At 40.5% G+C, this 13,110-nt stretch overlaps 1 protein-coding gene across 11 annotated transcripts in view; it reads right to left on the bottom strand.

The window, feature by feature from the left end:
- The window catches only part of TTLL5 (tubulin tyrosine ligase like 5), a 138,933-nt gene that overhangs the window by 2,569 nt on the left and 123,254 nt on the right, over window positions 1–13,110 (bottom strand). For all 11 annotated transcript variants that reach the window (XR_004357492.1, XR_004357493.1, XM_032690063.1 and 8 more), the window contains one exon: window positions 8,149–8,234. Coding sequence is in view for 8 of the 11 variants with exons in the window: in XM_032690063.1 (XP_032545954.1) it covers window positions 8,149–8,234 (86 nt within the window). In the remaining 3 variants the exon portion in view is untranslated. Of the gene's footprint in view, window positions 1–8,148; window positions 8,235–13,110 lie in introns of those variants that run through there.

The raw sequence follows: 13,110 nt of genomic DNA, 5'->3' as shown, positions 1-13,110 counted from the left end.
ATATACAGTGCAACTAAGAAAGGCAATAAATAAATGGAGTTTATTTATATCCACGGCTGACTGACACTAGCAAGCCAGGACAGCTGAAAACAGAAAGACAGCCCTCCCTCCCCCATATTTTGGGCACAATTTCAACCTGCCTTGCTGGACCAGGCAGGCCAGATAAAGCACCAAGTCCAAGTCATGAAAATTTCCTTGGGGGCATGGGAGGTGGGGAGGGGGGAAGGGTGTGTCTGGGGGGGGGGAGTGTGATGTGTATGTGTGACACAGACAGTACACGCAACTGTCACAACAACTGTATTCCAGTGAAGTCTTCCTGCACAAAAAGAGCAGCAAGCAGACTCATTCACAAGAGAGAAACAGCAGTGGAAATCAGCCTTCCTGCTTCCCATTTTAAAGAGACTGTGTCTTTAACACATACACACCCTGACTGCTAATGCCCTTCTGTACTTGACAGCCTTCATTCTAATATCTCTCGTTCACCTCCTTACTCCCCAGTTTTTTGTGGCTCTCTCTTCTCTGGCTCTTCCCCATGTTTCATTTCATAACTTCACTCTCCTTTTACCCTATTCACACCCATTTTGGCTTCTATTTTTAGTTCTCAATAAAATAATGCCAGATTAAAACAAAATCCAATTTGGATGGGCGAAATCATCCTCTCTATAGGTAGCTTAATGCCAAAGGGCCAGATGTGAGACAGAAGCAGCCAAGATGTTATATAACCTCTCCCCAGTCTTTGCACACCTGATCTTGAATGACATTTCCAACACAGCAAGAAAATACAGGCAGTTTGTCACCACCTCACTACTGAGAACAAGCAACAATCAGCCGCCAGTAAGGCAAAAATGCCAATTGCCTGAAGTCATTACTTATCCTGCTTCAGTTTTCTTTGAGTCTGTCAGAAGTGAAGGCTCCTAAAAGTCAAGCTGGGTTCTAGTTTTTAAACAAGGAAGCCAATTTCTAGAGACTATTCTTTCCGTTTTCTCCTGCTTTCCCAGGAGAAGTCCTGACACTTAGAATGTCCTTTCAGTGGCATGAGATCAGTAGCAACAGGAAAAAGCTCCTTCCTTTCATAAAAGAAAGCCAAAAGGGTGAGTAAAGGTGTGAGAGGCAGGCTGCTCTCACAGGTTAAGGAATAAATGTAATTTCTGATCATTAGAAGTGAACACTGACCCTCAGATCTACCTGAAAGGCCATGGCTGAGTTGGACATTGTCTTCTTAACATCATCTGAGAAGGGCCTGGAATGCTGCTTCTGGCAGCACTTTACACTCTGCTGAGATTTAATGAGACTTACATACAGATTTTTCATAACTGGATAAATTCAAACATAGTCATGTCCTGTTAATGACTTGTATCTATTTTAAAGGTACTGATTAGAAATATCAATATTTGCTCATTGATAGTCATAAGGTACTGTTCCCTGCCCCTTCAAAGAGTATTAAGAAATGGGGTAAGAAGAAGGTCTTTTTTAACCCTTGTGGTGGTTTGAAAAACTAACCAGTTTTTCACTAACCAGTGCCACAAAAAACTGAAATGAAGGAACTGTGGCCTCAGGAGTGACAGAAAGATTTTTCTCTTTTCTTCTTAGACTTTTATTGAAGGAAAAGAAGAATTTAATTCAATGTAAATATATATATATATCTGTGTGTGTAAATAAACCTTTGTAAATATTTTCCCCTTCCCTCAATAACAAATGGTTGTGTTTTGTCTGAAAACTCTCCACGTGAGGAAGATATCAAGTCCATGGCATCACTAAACCCTCTCACAGAGGCAAACTGCGGGAGAGGGGCTTGAACTTAGAAATTAGATTCTTGGGAGTTTCAAACCACCACAACCCTCATCCTTTCCCTTCTGGTCCATCTGGTACTACAGGCTTGTGTGTCATTATCTGACCTGGGACTGATGCAACAACTAAAGCAGGGAGAGGAACTATTTTTTCCCCTTCCTCTTTGCCCCCTTTATAAAACTGTGGAAGTCAGTAAGAGAGAGACGATCCAGGATGTTTTGGTGATGCATGAAAGAACAATGGATTTAGGAAGATAATTATTAGAACAAATATGAAACTAAAATATCCTTTCATTGTGACTGATTCTTTGCCCTCCCATAAAGGGAGGGGAAACAGTAGGACTCAACTCAAGCTCCACTGCTTTCCAAAATATGGTAAAATGGACCAATTCTGTTTCTCAGTAATCCTTTCTCTGCATGGAGACAGCACTACAGAGAGATGCTGACAGAATGTTAACTGTTAACAAAAGGCTGCAGGGCAAGAGGCCGCACTGGAAAAATACAATGCAAAGTGCTGGATATGACACTGGAGTTCCCTCTTCAGTGACCCACCTAGAGCTTCTCATCCAGATAGGTGTGTCTGGGAGGATTTATGTGGAAGAGCTCATCATTACTCCATTCCTGGATTAGGGTAAGTAATGAGGTGATATCAAAAGTTGTTCTTCTGTGTCATAAGATATCTTGTGCTGGAGATGCCCAAGTAGTCCGAGGTAAAGGTTACTTGAGGTGCCCATTTGAAGGTCACCTTTTAAAGTGAAGACCACTTGTGCAGTCAGTCACAGCAACAACAGAGAGAACCAGGAGGGAGGCAAATGAAGACTGGAATTAACAGGATTAGTGAGAGGGAGGAGGCGTACCAGCAATGTGCTGTGCAGAAACCTGAGTGATTTCTTTTCCCAGCTGCTCCTGATGAAGGATTTGGACAGTGTGGTGAGACCAGCTGAAATCATAGCCAAGGTTCCTCTTGGGAATGTGGTAACAACGTAAAAATAAATACATTGATGTTCAACAATCTACTGCCTTCCGAGACTGCAGGAAACCTGGCAGAAGCTGAGGAAGCCTGGACAAGGCTGGGCAGCTGGGAATTCCACTCCAGTGCAACAAATGGCTGTGAGTCTGAAACAGGCCATGCACAGTGGTAACAGTACATATTCCATCCCATTCCTACCCTTTGTCATCCAAGAGAGTTGAGAGACACTGGCTGATAAAAGAATCTCCAAATTCCAGGCATTTTTTTTCTGGTTAGATCTGGCAAACAATATGAAGTGATTATATGTGTCTTGTTTAAATGCCTGCTGTGTTTACTTGCCTTTTTTTTCTGGTGCAGAACAATTTTAAAGCTTGTACTTTTGCATACCTGCTAAACCAATCTCTATTTTTCCTTAGGCTCACATAAAAGAGGCTGCATTTAAGGCATGATGTTAATTCAAGCAGTGGGAAGACAACAGCCAGTCAAGGCTTAGCACAACCAGAGTTAACTCCAATTTTAGAACTAGACATACAATAACATGACCTTCTTTTGAAGGACCATACAGAATATAAAAAACTTTAGAAATACACAGTCTACCTGTAGATTTTCTGTAAAATGAAAAAAATCTGGAGCATGCTAGATGGTGAGAAGAGGAAGTACAAAAGTGCTCCTTACTGCCACTAGTTTGCAAGCAGGCTCCATTCATTGCTCTAAACTGGACCACACTGCTTGTACATTCTTCATATTTGGATGGTATTCAGACACTGCTCTCCACTTAGCCTATAGAAGAAAATTACTAGAAAACAAAGAACAGCAGCCTGCTTTCTGCATGGAGGAGATCCAAACCAGTTTATTAATCCCCATATTCTTCAACTAGTCTCTTGGCAGTCCAGGATCCAGTTTTAAGTCCTTATAGATGATGATACACTTTATTTCAAAGAGTTGCATACTTTCAGGACTTGGCATTCATGCAGATTTGGTGGCCAGGTGAATGTCCAAAATAAACAGACAACTGTGCATCACCCTGCAATAAGCTGAGACACAGACCTAGGAATCACAGGAAATAAAATCAAGTCTATACCAACTAGCCCAAGAAGTTTCCTCTCTAGTTTCAGACTGAGTTTTGACATTCACTTGTATGACGTATTCTCAAGGGAACTAAAACACAAATAAATTAGTTTTGGACTCATGTTTTAAACCAGACTACGCAGAGGTTCAAGACTTGGCATGAATTATTGGTCTTCACGGCTGTCAAACTCAAAATGCATATTACCAATTTTTACCTCCCCTAATCGGTAATTCTAATGTTTTTTCTCTCCTCCCAGCACACACAGTGGAAAAGTCATGTGGTCACTAGTAAGGTAAGCATTAGCATAATAAAACTGCATCACTGTTAATCAGTCTGAGTATAACAAGGTGAAAGTCCTATCAAGTTTAGAGTCAGGCATCAGTCTTGCCTAGTTTTAATCATGATTCATATTTTTTTGTTATTATATAGGGTATTAGTGGATTATGGTTTTACCATATCAAAACAGAACCCCAGAAGCATTCTGTGTTCTGAAGTTTTAAAATAAAAATTTCACAAACTCTCAAGAAGCTGTCAGGAAATGAAGGGGAAAAGCCTAAAGACAGAACATAGATTTCACTCATACAGCAACTCAACATTTGCTGTTACCTTTGCAAATGAGAATGAGAATCACATTTTGAGTTGGAAGGGACCCACATGGATCATCAAGTGAATGGCCCATACAAGGATCAAACCCTCAAACCAAATAAAATCAACTTGTGCATCTACTCCACAACTACACTGAGGGGTTATCCATACTTCCAGATTGTTCCTGTCTCCAGGCTCTTGCAGAGAAGAGTACAGCTCAGGAACAGAGAAGCTGTGGTTATATTTTCATGAAATGCTCTTCATGCTCTATTTTCCCTAAAACCTGCTTTGCGTTAGCGTTTTCAAAAAGGAAAAATAATAAATATAATTAATTTCTAACTATGAGGTCCTACATATAACCACACATTCCTTGGCATTACTTTCCAGTTGTTCAAAAGCTAAATTCTAGTGGAAAAATTATATCTTTTTCACCTAGACCTTCACTATTTTGAGAAAATGAATTCACACACTATTCACCTAATGGTACTAGAGAGAAACAGAAAATAAAGCAGCAAAGCACAAAAAAATGTCTCCATACACCTTACATTTTTAATATATAAACAAAAAATGACAAGTCTGACCATCATTTGAACTCATCATATCAAGCACAGCCTCCTAAAGACAACCTGGAACTGAACAACCCACCACAGTACTTAGCTTAGCTGTTACTCAGCAAGTTATATTCCGAAGAAGACTTGGAGAAGAGAACTGATTTCTTAGTTCACAATCACCCTATTTCAATAATACTAATTGAATTGCTAAATTCTGTGAAGCAGGAAACATTCAGTGAGGGACCCTCAAATTAACACAGAATAAAAAAAGCAATGCGATTATGGCTGTATTTTCAGAAAGACTGACAACCCATCAGTGGCTGAATTTTCAACTTCAGTGAAAAATCATGTTAGATGCATTTTGAATGCTCCCTAGAGCTAGTGATTCTTGGTATTTCTTGAATAGAATAAGTCCTGTTAAACTTTCAGGAATTTTGATAAGAAACTGTCTGTTCAGACACTACAAATAACGCCCCAATGATATCTTGCAGATTTAGCTTCCTGTCTGTAGATAGTCATGAGGATCTCTGCCTTCTCTATCCCTACATCAGTGCCACACAGCTCACACAACTTCTGCCTCCTCATTAAATGTAGATGAGGCCCTAGGAATCAGAGGCTGCCACACTGTCTTCTAATGGTGGCTTGTTTCAGAATCCTGAGCTGCTTTGCAGAAACTCTAACTTTTACTCTCCCTTTTATGTCAAAGGACCTGTCCTCAAGAGCCTGAGCCCACTGCACAACAGTGTCTACAACTGCTATTCTACAGTTGCAGCACTAACCACCAGTCAACTGTTTTTTGGATAATCTGGTTAAAAGTTTCCATACCGCCTGACTCTCTCTTCCATTGAGCATCATCCTGACTTCTGGTTAGATGACTTATGACACCTTTATGCTGCTTCTCCACAGAGGCCCATAACTATTCTCAGAAAGGCTGTTAGAGAAGAAGGCCTATCCAAGCTTCTCAGACATTTTTGAGTATTTGTGTGTGTGTTTATACAGAGGTTCTGCCTGGTTCCTCTTTTATCTCTCCAACTTTCCAGAGCCTTCTATCTTTAAATGCTTGCAGTTTATGATTTGTGTGTCCAACCTCTCTAGCTGGTATTTAGGATACTAAATATATGTGAAACACAACCCCAAATAAGCTGTTGCTGAGAGGAAATTGGGGCCCTAGAGTAAGCAATCAATAGAGAGAGTGAAGAAGAAAACCAGCTGTTCCTACAGCAAGGACCAGAGTAGTTTCTGAGACACACAAACTGACGCATACCAGTGGCATGGTGCAAAGCTGAAGAAAATATCATTTCCCAGTTTCCAAGAACAAACATTCTGCACTAGTTAGTTTAATCATCGAAACGCTTAGCACTGTTCATGGAGCTATATACTTCTTCTAGCAATAAGGAGGCTTTGAGTAATCCATTCACTATGGTGCTGCTAGCCTACCCCTAGCCAAACTAGGGCTTTATGTAAGCCCTGACACTCTTAGCTACATGGCAGGCTAAACCCTTTGTTTGAGCTTCAGAGAAGATAAGTTTAGTACAGTGTAGCCAGTCTAGTCCTACTGGAGGAAACATGAGCTGAAGTTCTCAGTTCTCACTGGATTACAAGTATTCACAGAGAAGGTGACTACCCTGAACTTTGTAGTTGTTATCTAGCCTATATTTTTTCCTCCAGCTCTGACTGTTGCCTTCCAGCATTAATACAATCAACAATCCTCAAGCATGCACTGAATAAATACTCACAGAAACGGGAAAGGACAGCAAAATGCTACCTGTAGTTATCATGGACACACATAACAACAACAGTACTCAGAGAAGATGTAAAGATTCTCTTGCAAAAGTTAAAATTACAGCGGGACAACTGTGACAGTGCCCTTCAAAGTGTGAAAAAGAAGGCAGAATTCAGCACACAAACACCTTTCTGTAAGTCCACTAAACAAACAAGTTCCTTCAATATATTGAGAACTCCATTTTTACATTTACTTGCAAATTTGTCTGTAACCTTACTTAATATCTGTACTAAAAACTTAACTTGAACTATATAGTAGACCAGAACTTCTGCCTCAGCTACACATATACTAAAGGGTTGACATAATTTCATTTATTTTGATAATCCCATCATATGCCAGAATACATTGTCACGTTCCAATGTGCCGTAGGGTCTTTTTTACTGACTAAGGCTATTCACCCTATAAAATTTCTGGTAGGAATTTTTGGCAGGTGGTAAAGTGTGGGAGGCAGTTTGGAACTGTACATTAAGTGCATTAGCTAAAGGATCAGCAATAAAATCACCAACATTAATAATGAAAATGTCATCTTTAAATTTCAGAGATAAATATCCAAGAGATGAACTGGGTAGTTCACCCCTATGCAAACTTTTCTTTCAGCCTATGAAACACACAGATCACTAAATTAGTGATACTCAAGTCATATTTTCAGGGTTTCACAGCAAAACAAAAGGTCAGAAATACAATTTTTCAAAGCATTCTAGAACATAATTTGTCCATATATTCCATTACAGCACTATCACAAATTACCGTGGGCCATGGATAATATGGGTTCCTCAAGACTACACTCGATCTGCCAACAGGTCTGCATCAATGAAAAATGGATTTGGGTCCTCATTTGCTGAGAACTTAACAGCATATAAACCTGTTTGAACTAAGTAGCCATTAGGGAACAATGAAGATTTGATTCTGTAAGTCTCTAATTTTCCTTTGGGAACTTTCACCTCTACTGATTGACTTCACTATGCAGCTGACTCACAAGTCTCAGCTATGTCTTTCTGAACTCAGGGGCTTTTCTGCAACAGTGAAGAAAAATGTAAAGAATGTTCCAGCCCTATATTACAGGCCAAGTTTAAACAACAGAGCATCTTGAGCCAAAGCCTAGAGCAAAGAGGAGCCATTTTAGCCAAGGTGCTTTTTTTCCCCCCAGCCACATTTTAAGGAATTTTCCTCTTCCAACTCTATGAAACTCAGCCTTTGTTCCCTTCTGTTTAGCCTTTTTTAACCCAGGAAGAATAAATTCCCTGCACAGCTGAACCCAGACTGTTACCTAGGAACCACTACATGCAGAGGAGGCAGCTGTTTTTTCTTGCTGAGAAAGTTTTTTCCCCACCAGTTCTTGAAGAAGATTAAAGCATCCCAGCATGCCCACCCCCACTTTCCTGGTCTTTGGCACTGGCACTCACCTGTGGAATTTGTCCCTGGCTCACGGGATGCAGCACTGTGAAGGCTGTTCTGGAATCCATTCAGTTTCTTTTCAGTGGAGGTCACTCTAAGAGGTAAAAGCATCAAATTAGACAGTGAAAAGAAGTGATATATCAAGGAGGAATGAAACTCAAACAAAAAATTGAGAATTCTCCCAGTTTACATCATCTCACTGGGATTGTAACTATGAAGCTGTGTCTGAACATGGTATGAAAAAGGCAGAGACAGCAACTGAATCCAAAAAGACAGAGCAAGACAGATGAACACTCAAGCCACTAGGAAGACTTCCATGTGATTAAAACACTTAATTGTCTCATGTGCCTTGGAAGCTGATTCTGGAGAATAAAGAACATAGTAAAAGGTACCACCAAGGTACTACTTGTAATTACAACAAGTAATGCTGTGGTCATCTTATTCCAGTGATTTGAACTAAAGTGATTAAGCAACTTTCAAGCAGAAATGCATATGCTGTCAAAAACATGCTAAATTCAAAGTTAAGTCCTTGCATCTTGCCTCAGTAGAGAGAACCCATCTAGGCAAGGCTTCTCACTTATCTTGGAAACTGGGACCCCTGGGATCCATACAATTTCCAGTAGTCCAATGCCATTCCTCAAGCATTCCTCAATGCAAATCCTCCTGCATTGATCTTAGCATCTGACTTACAGCAAAAGTATATCCTGTGGACTACAACTGCACTTCCTTTAACTTACGAAGATTCGTTACCAAACTGAGACCACGTCTTCCTACATAAAAATTGGGTCTACTCAAAAAGGAAGGGCAAGCTATACAGCTGCAAGGATCTATTCCGTCCTTATAATCTATACAATTATTCACCTACTCCTGGTTTGTCCTCTCCTCCCTTATTCCTCCTGCCTTTCTTTCTTCCTGCCCAACTCAGTTCTGATCGCTGCAGACTTCTGCGTGTACACTCATCTCTACCAGAGTCCTTCTCCTTCACTCCTTCAGCTCTGCAGTGTTACAGTTACTGTCAGCTCTTCCATAAAAAAGCATTGTAATCTCCAATCCCCATGTGATGCCCTGACAACTAACAGACCCAGACACACCTGTGCAGTTTCTATGGTTTTATCTGAAACCTTTTGTTTTCAGATTTCAAGGTCAGCAAGTAATCCAGGCATTCCTGACAGCTAAAAGGCCTGTGAGGGACTCCTACATTTTATCACAGCAGGATTTCAGTGAAACAAACTGGAGTCCATACAGGAAGGGGGAGGATGCAGATACATTTGTGTAACACAACCCCTTACTTCAGTCAGCCTTAATTGCAAATGCTATTGTCAAATGATGGGCCTGTTTCTACGTTTATTGTCTCTTGGAGAGAATTTTGGATCTGTATTTATGGTGTCTTTTGCGCTGATACTGCATGGTCCTTGTAGGAGCTAAGAATCCAGATGGATCTTTATCCTTCTTACATAGAGATTCTACGCATATAATTAGCTAGTCCACTTCGTTAACACAGCACAGCTGACAGTCAAATTCAGCTCACCCTTCTGTAGGTAGAATGCAGGACTAGTGGTTGAAAATGTCATCAAGAATGCCAGCCAAGTATAACAACAACAAAAAAGGAAAAAAAGAGAACAGTCACACTTCTACCTTAAAGTGTGGTTTATGTTCTCCCTACAGACGTGCCCTTCTTCTCTGCCTACTCACAATGTACCTTGATTCTTGCAGTTTCAACTGCCACCTCCAGACAGCTCATTCTCAGCATTGCTCCTGGGATTTCATCCCTCACATTCTCTGTTGTGTCCTGATGGAAGCTTCAGTGGCAGAACATATTCACCACTTAAACTGACTTAATTCCTTTCCACTTTCTTCCTCCTCAGGTTGGCTGAAATCAAACTGCCTTTCTCAGTTTCCTGCTTTTTAATGTCTGTGTTGTTTTTACTTCCAGTTCTCCAATTGTTATATTCTCCATTTCTCTTTCTTCAATACTAACAAAAGCACTCTCCCCACTGTCCTCTGCATTTAAATTTCTGTCACTGACCTTCTCTGTCTCTTATACAGCTAACCCCTCCTTGATACTAAAAAAGTTCCTTCATTTAGGCACTAGACCAGCCCTAAGCTGCTCAGCCTTGGACTGCAAATTTGTTCCACAAGTGACAGAGAAATACTTTCTTGACCTAATTTTGAAGACGTTTGTTTTAACAACCTATTCCTGGGATGTTCTGAACACATTTAAAGATCCAGTGGAACCAGACAGAATTGACACTAACATATTCATATCACGAAAAGCCCAGGTTTAACAAGAGGATAGCAACAGATGTAAAGTCCCAGGGCCAGGGAGTCTTGTTCCTCTTTGTTGTTCTTGGACAAGGTATCCCTGCATGTGAATCTGTGTGTATGATCTGAGGCTAGCCAAGGGCTATGAGCTACAGGTCTAGTAAGCCCAGCTGTGTCAGGGTGTTAAATCAAGGCATGTCTCTCAGATGCACTGGTTTTGCTGCCAAAAATGTCTAAGGGTCAGGCAGCCTGATTAACCCAGCTACTCAGGAGCTGAAAAAACAAGCGTGCCGCAGTACAGCAGTAGCAAAAGGTAAAAAGGTTCCAGTAACAGTTACATGCTTGTTCTCCCACTGCCTGTCCTCTTTTCAGTGGCACTCATTTTACATATGTGATGTACCTGGCTCACTTAAGACACTTCACGCATGCCTGTGAATGAGCACACATGGGCAAGACAGGATATAAACCAGAACCATAATATTTTACAGGGCTTACTCCGTGACCATCATCTACTTTTGGCACATTTGCTAGGCTTGGCCAGCCTGTCCTAGAAAAGCTGGCTACTGCTGTGTCCAATTGCAATCAGGACTCTTCCCTGCCCTGGGATGGACTTCCTGAACCCTGGAGAAATGCATCCCCTCTACCCTATTTCTGTACTAGTTACAATATAGGAGAACTTTGGCTCTTCTACTGCTGGCACAGTGGAAAACAATTATACAAGGGAGAACAAGGCAGAAAGATTTTTGTGCTGTGGTGTTGGGACTTGAAGGGAATATTTGTTTCAAAAGGCTTCCTGAATGTTATGAATGACATTTAGAGCGATGTTCAGCACAAGAAATTATGCCACGCTGATCAATATCCCCAACAGTTCGTGATGTTTCAGCCTACTGCTGATAAACTGGTGACCTTCTTGGTCTCTCTTTCCCTGATAACATCTTAAACTATATGCTCCTTTTCTCCACCTAGCATTTCCTCTTTTTATATACAGTGGTATAAAATTGACAGATGAATTTTTATGACATCTTGTCTTTGACTGATAGTTCTGTTCACAGGTTCTTCAAAGCCTCGCTTTATCTGATGCTGTCACAGTTAGAGAGCAAGTTTCTGAAAAGTTACTAGTGCAGAAATTTGTATTTACTATAACTCAGTCATTCTAAAAGCAGAAAGATTTTTTTGTCTACCATCTGTACCAGTTCACTCTGGGTTCTGACAGTTGAGCTAATATATTTTTCTATTTTGCATGCTGCCATTAGTAATATGAAGATTCCATACATTAGATGCTGCTTCCAGGGACATCTGCTTCATTCCATGGCTTATGAATACTATATCTGTGATCTGTCCCAAAATGTTGCTCTCAGCTATCAGCAGTCTCTTCATGGTTCACAGACCTGCCAACAGTAGTGGCAACTTGAGCAGTGGGGAAAGGTCACAGTCTGGCTCTTGGAAAGAAAGAAGAGCTTGTTGTGCCAGCTGTCCAAAAACTGTCTTTCTACTTGTGATATGACGACATTTAATCAAAACTATGGAGCCCCATGAGACCATTTTATGGGACTACATTTCAGCACAGAGCTGCATATTTAAACCATTTCTCCCAGTTAGTCCTTTTCCTGCACCTTAATATGGGCCCCAGTTTTCCACTCTGTTAGTTTAACCAAGGAGTCTGCTTTGGACACAATCCATTATAAAGTCCACCTACTACCTTTTACAAGTTGAGAGACTAAGAAAACAAGAGAGGCCAGGAACTGAAGACAAGACGGAATTGTCTGGCTGTTCCATTACTTTTTTCCTTTATGTTTCAACCAAGGAAGTGTCCAAGTTACTACATAGTTTTTGAATTAGTCAGTAATGTTCATCTTTAACATCTCATTTTGTTTGTAGTTGAGTTTTCTACTTCTTATTTCTTCCTCTTCTGGAAGCCATGTGTGCTGGCTGGGAGAGAATTGATAACGCCTGCAAGGAGGAGATAGGTCAAAGAGACAAAGTTGATTTTAGTTTGTCTTCACAGTCCAGCCTCTGGAGAAATTCTACAAACAACTTTAAAAAGATGATCTTTATTAAGATGTTAAACAAAAGCCAGGTAATGCAAGAGCAGACACAAATAAGGTCTAACTTACTGAAATATATAGGGGGAAAAGAAGAGATGCAAGAGCTTTAACAATAGAATGGGATTAGTTTCAGTGAGTCTTGTGGAAATAATACATAGCACTAAGATCCTCTTTCAGGAAAGAGATCAGGAAAATAGCCAAGAATTATCAGGGGGTGAGAGAGGGCAGCAAATGAAAAGTGACCAGACAGACAAATGAAGCAGCCAAAAAGATGTTACGGAGAGGGATATTTGCCATGTCATAACCTAAGGATATGGCAGTCCCACACTGGAAAAGTATAGTTCTGAGTGCCACAATGCAAGCACTCTGCTAAACTGAAGAAAATACAGTACATTTAAGACAACTAAGGACTTGGCAGGTGGAACTACTATCTGAGGTGAACAAAACATCAACAAGTCTAAGCAACATTAGGTTACTCCAAGAAGTAGAAGGATATTCAAAAGATGGAGAGTATTTATAAGGGAAAGTGTTCAGGGTGGTTCAGGAAGGAGGAACAAGGTACAACAGGATGAAACAAAGGAAAAATTCAGAGAGCACATCAGGAGAAACTAGCTGATAATAAGCTTGTCTAGATTCTTAAATAGGCTGTTATAGCACACAGTG

The sequence above is a fragment of the Chiroxiphia lanceolata genome, chromosome 6 (genome assembly GCF_009829145.1).
Source record: "Chiroxiphia lanceolata isolate bChiLan1 chromosome 6, bChiLan1.pri, whole genome shotgun sequence".
NCBI lineage: Eukaryota > Metazoa > Chordata > Aves > Passeriformes > Pipridae > Chiroxiphia > Chiroxiphia lanceolata.
This window is presented reverse-complemented; position numbering and strand designations above follow the sequence as displayed.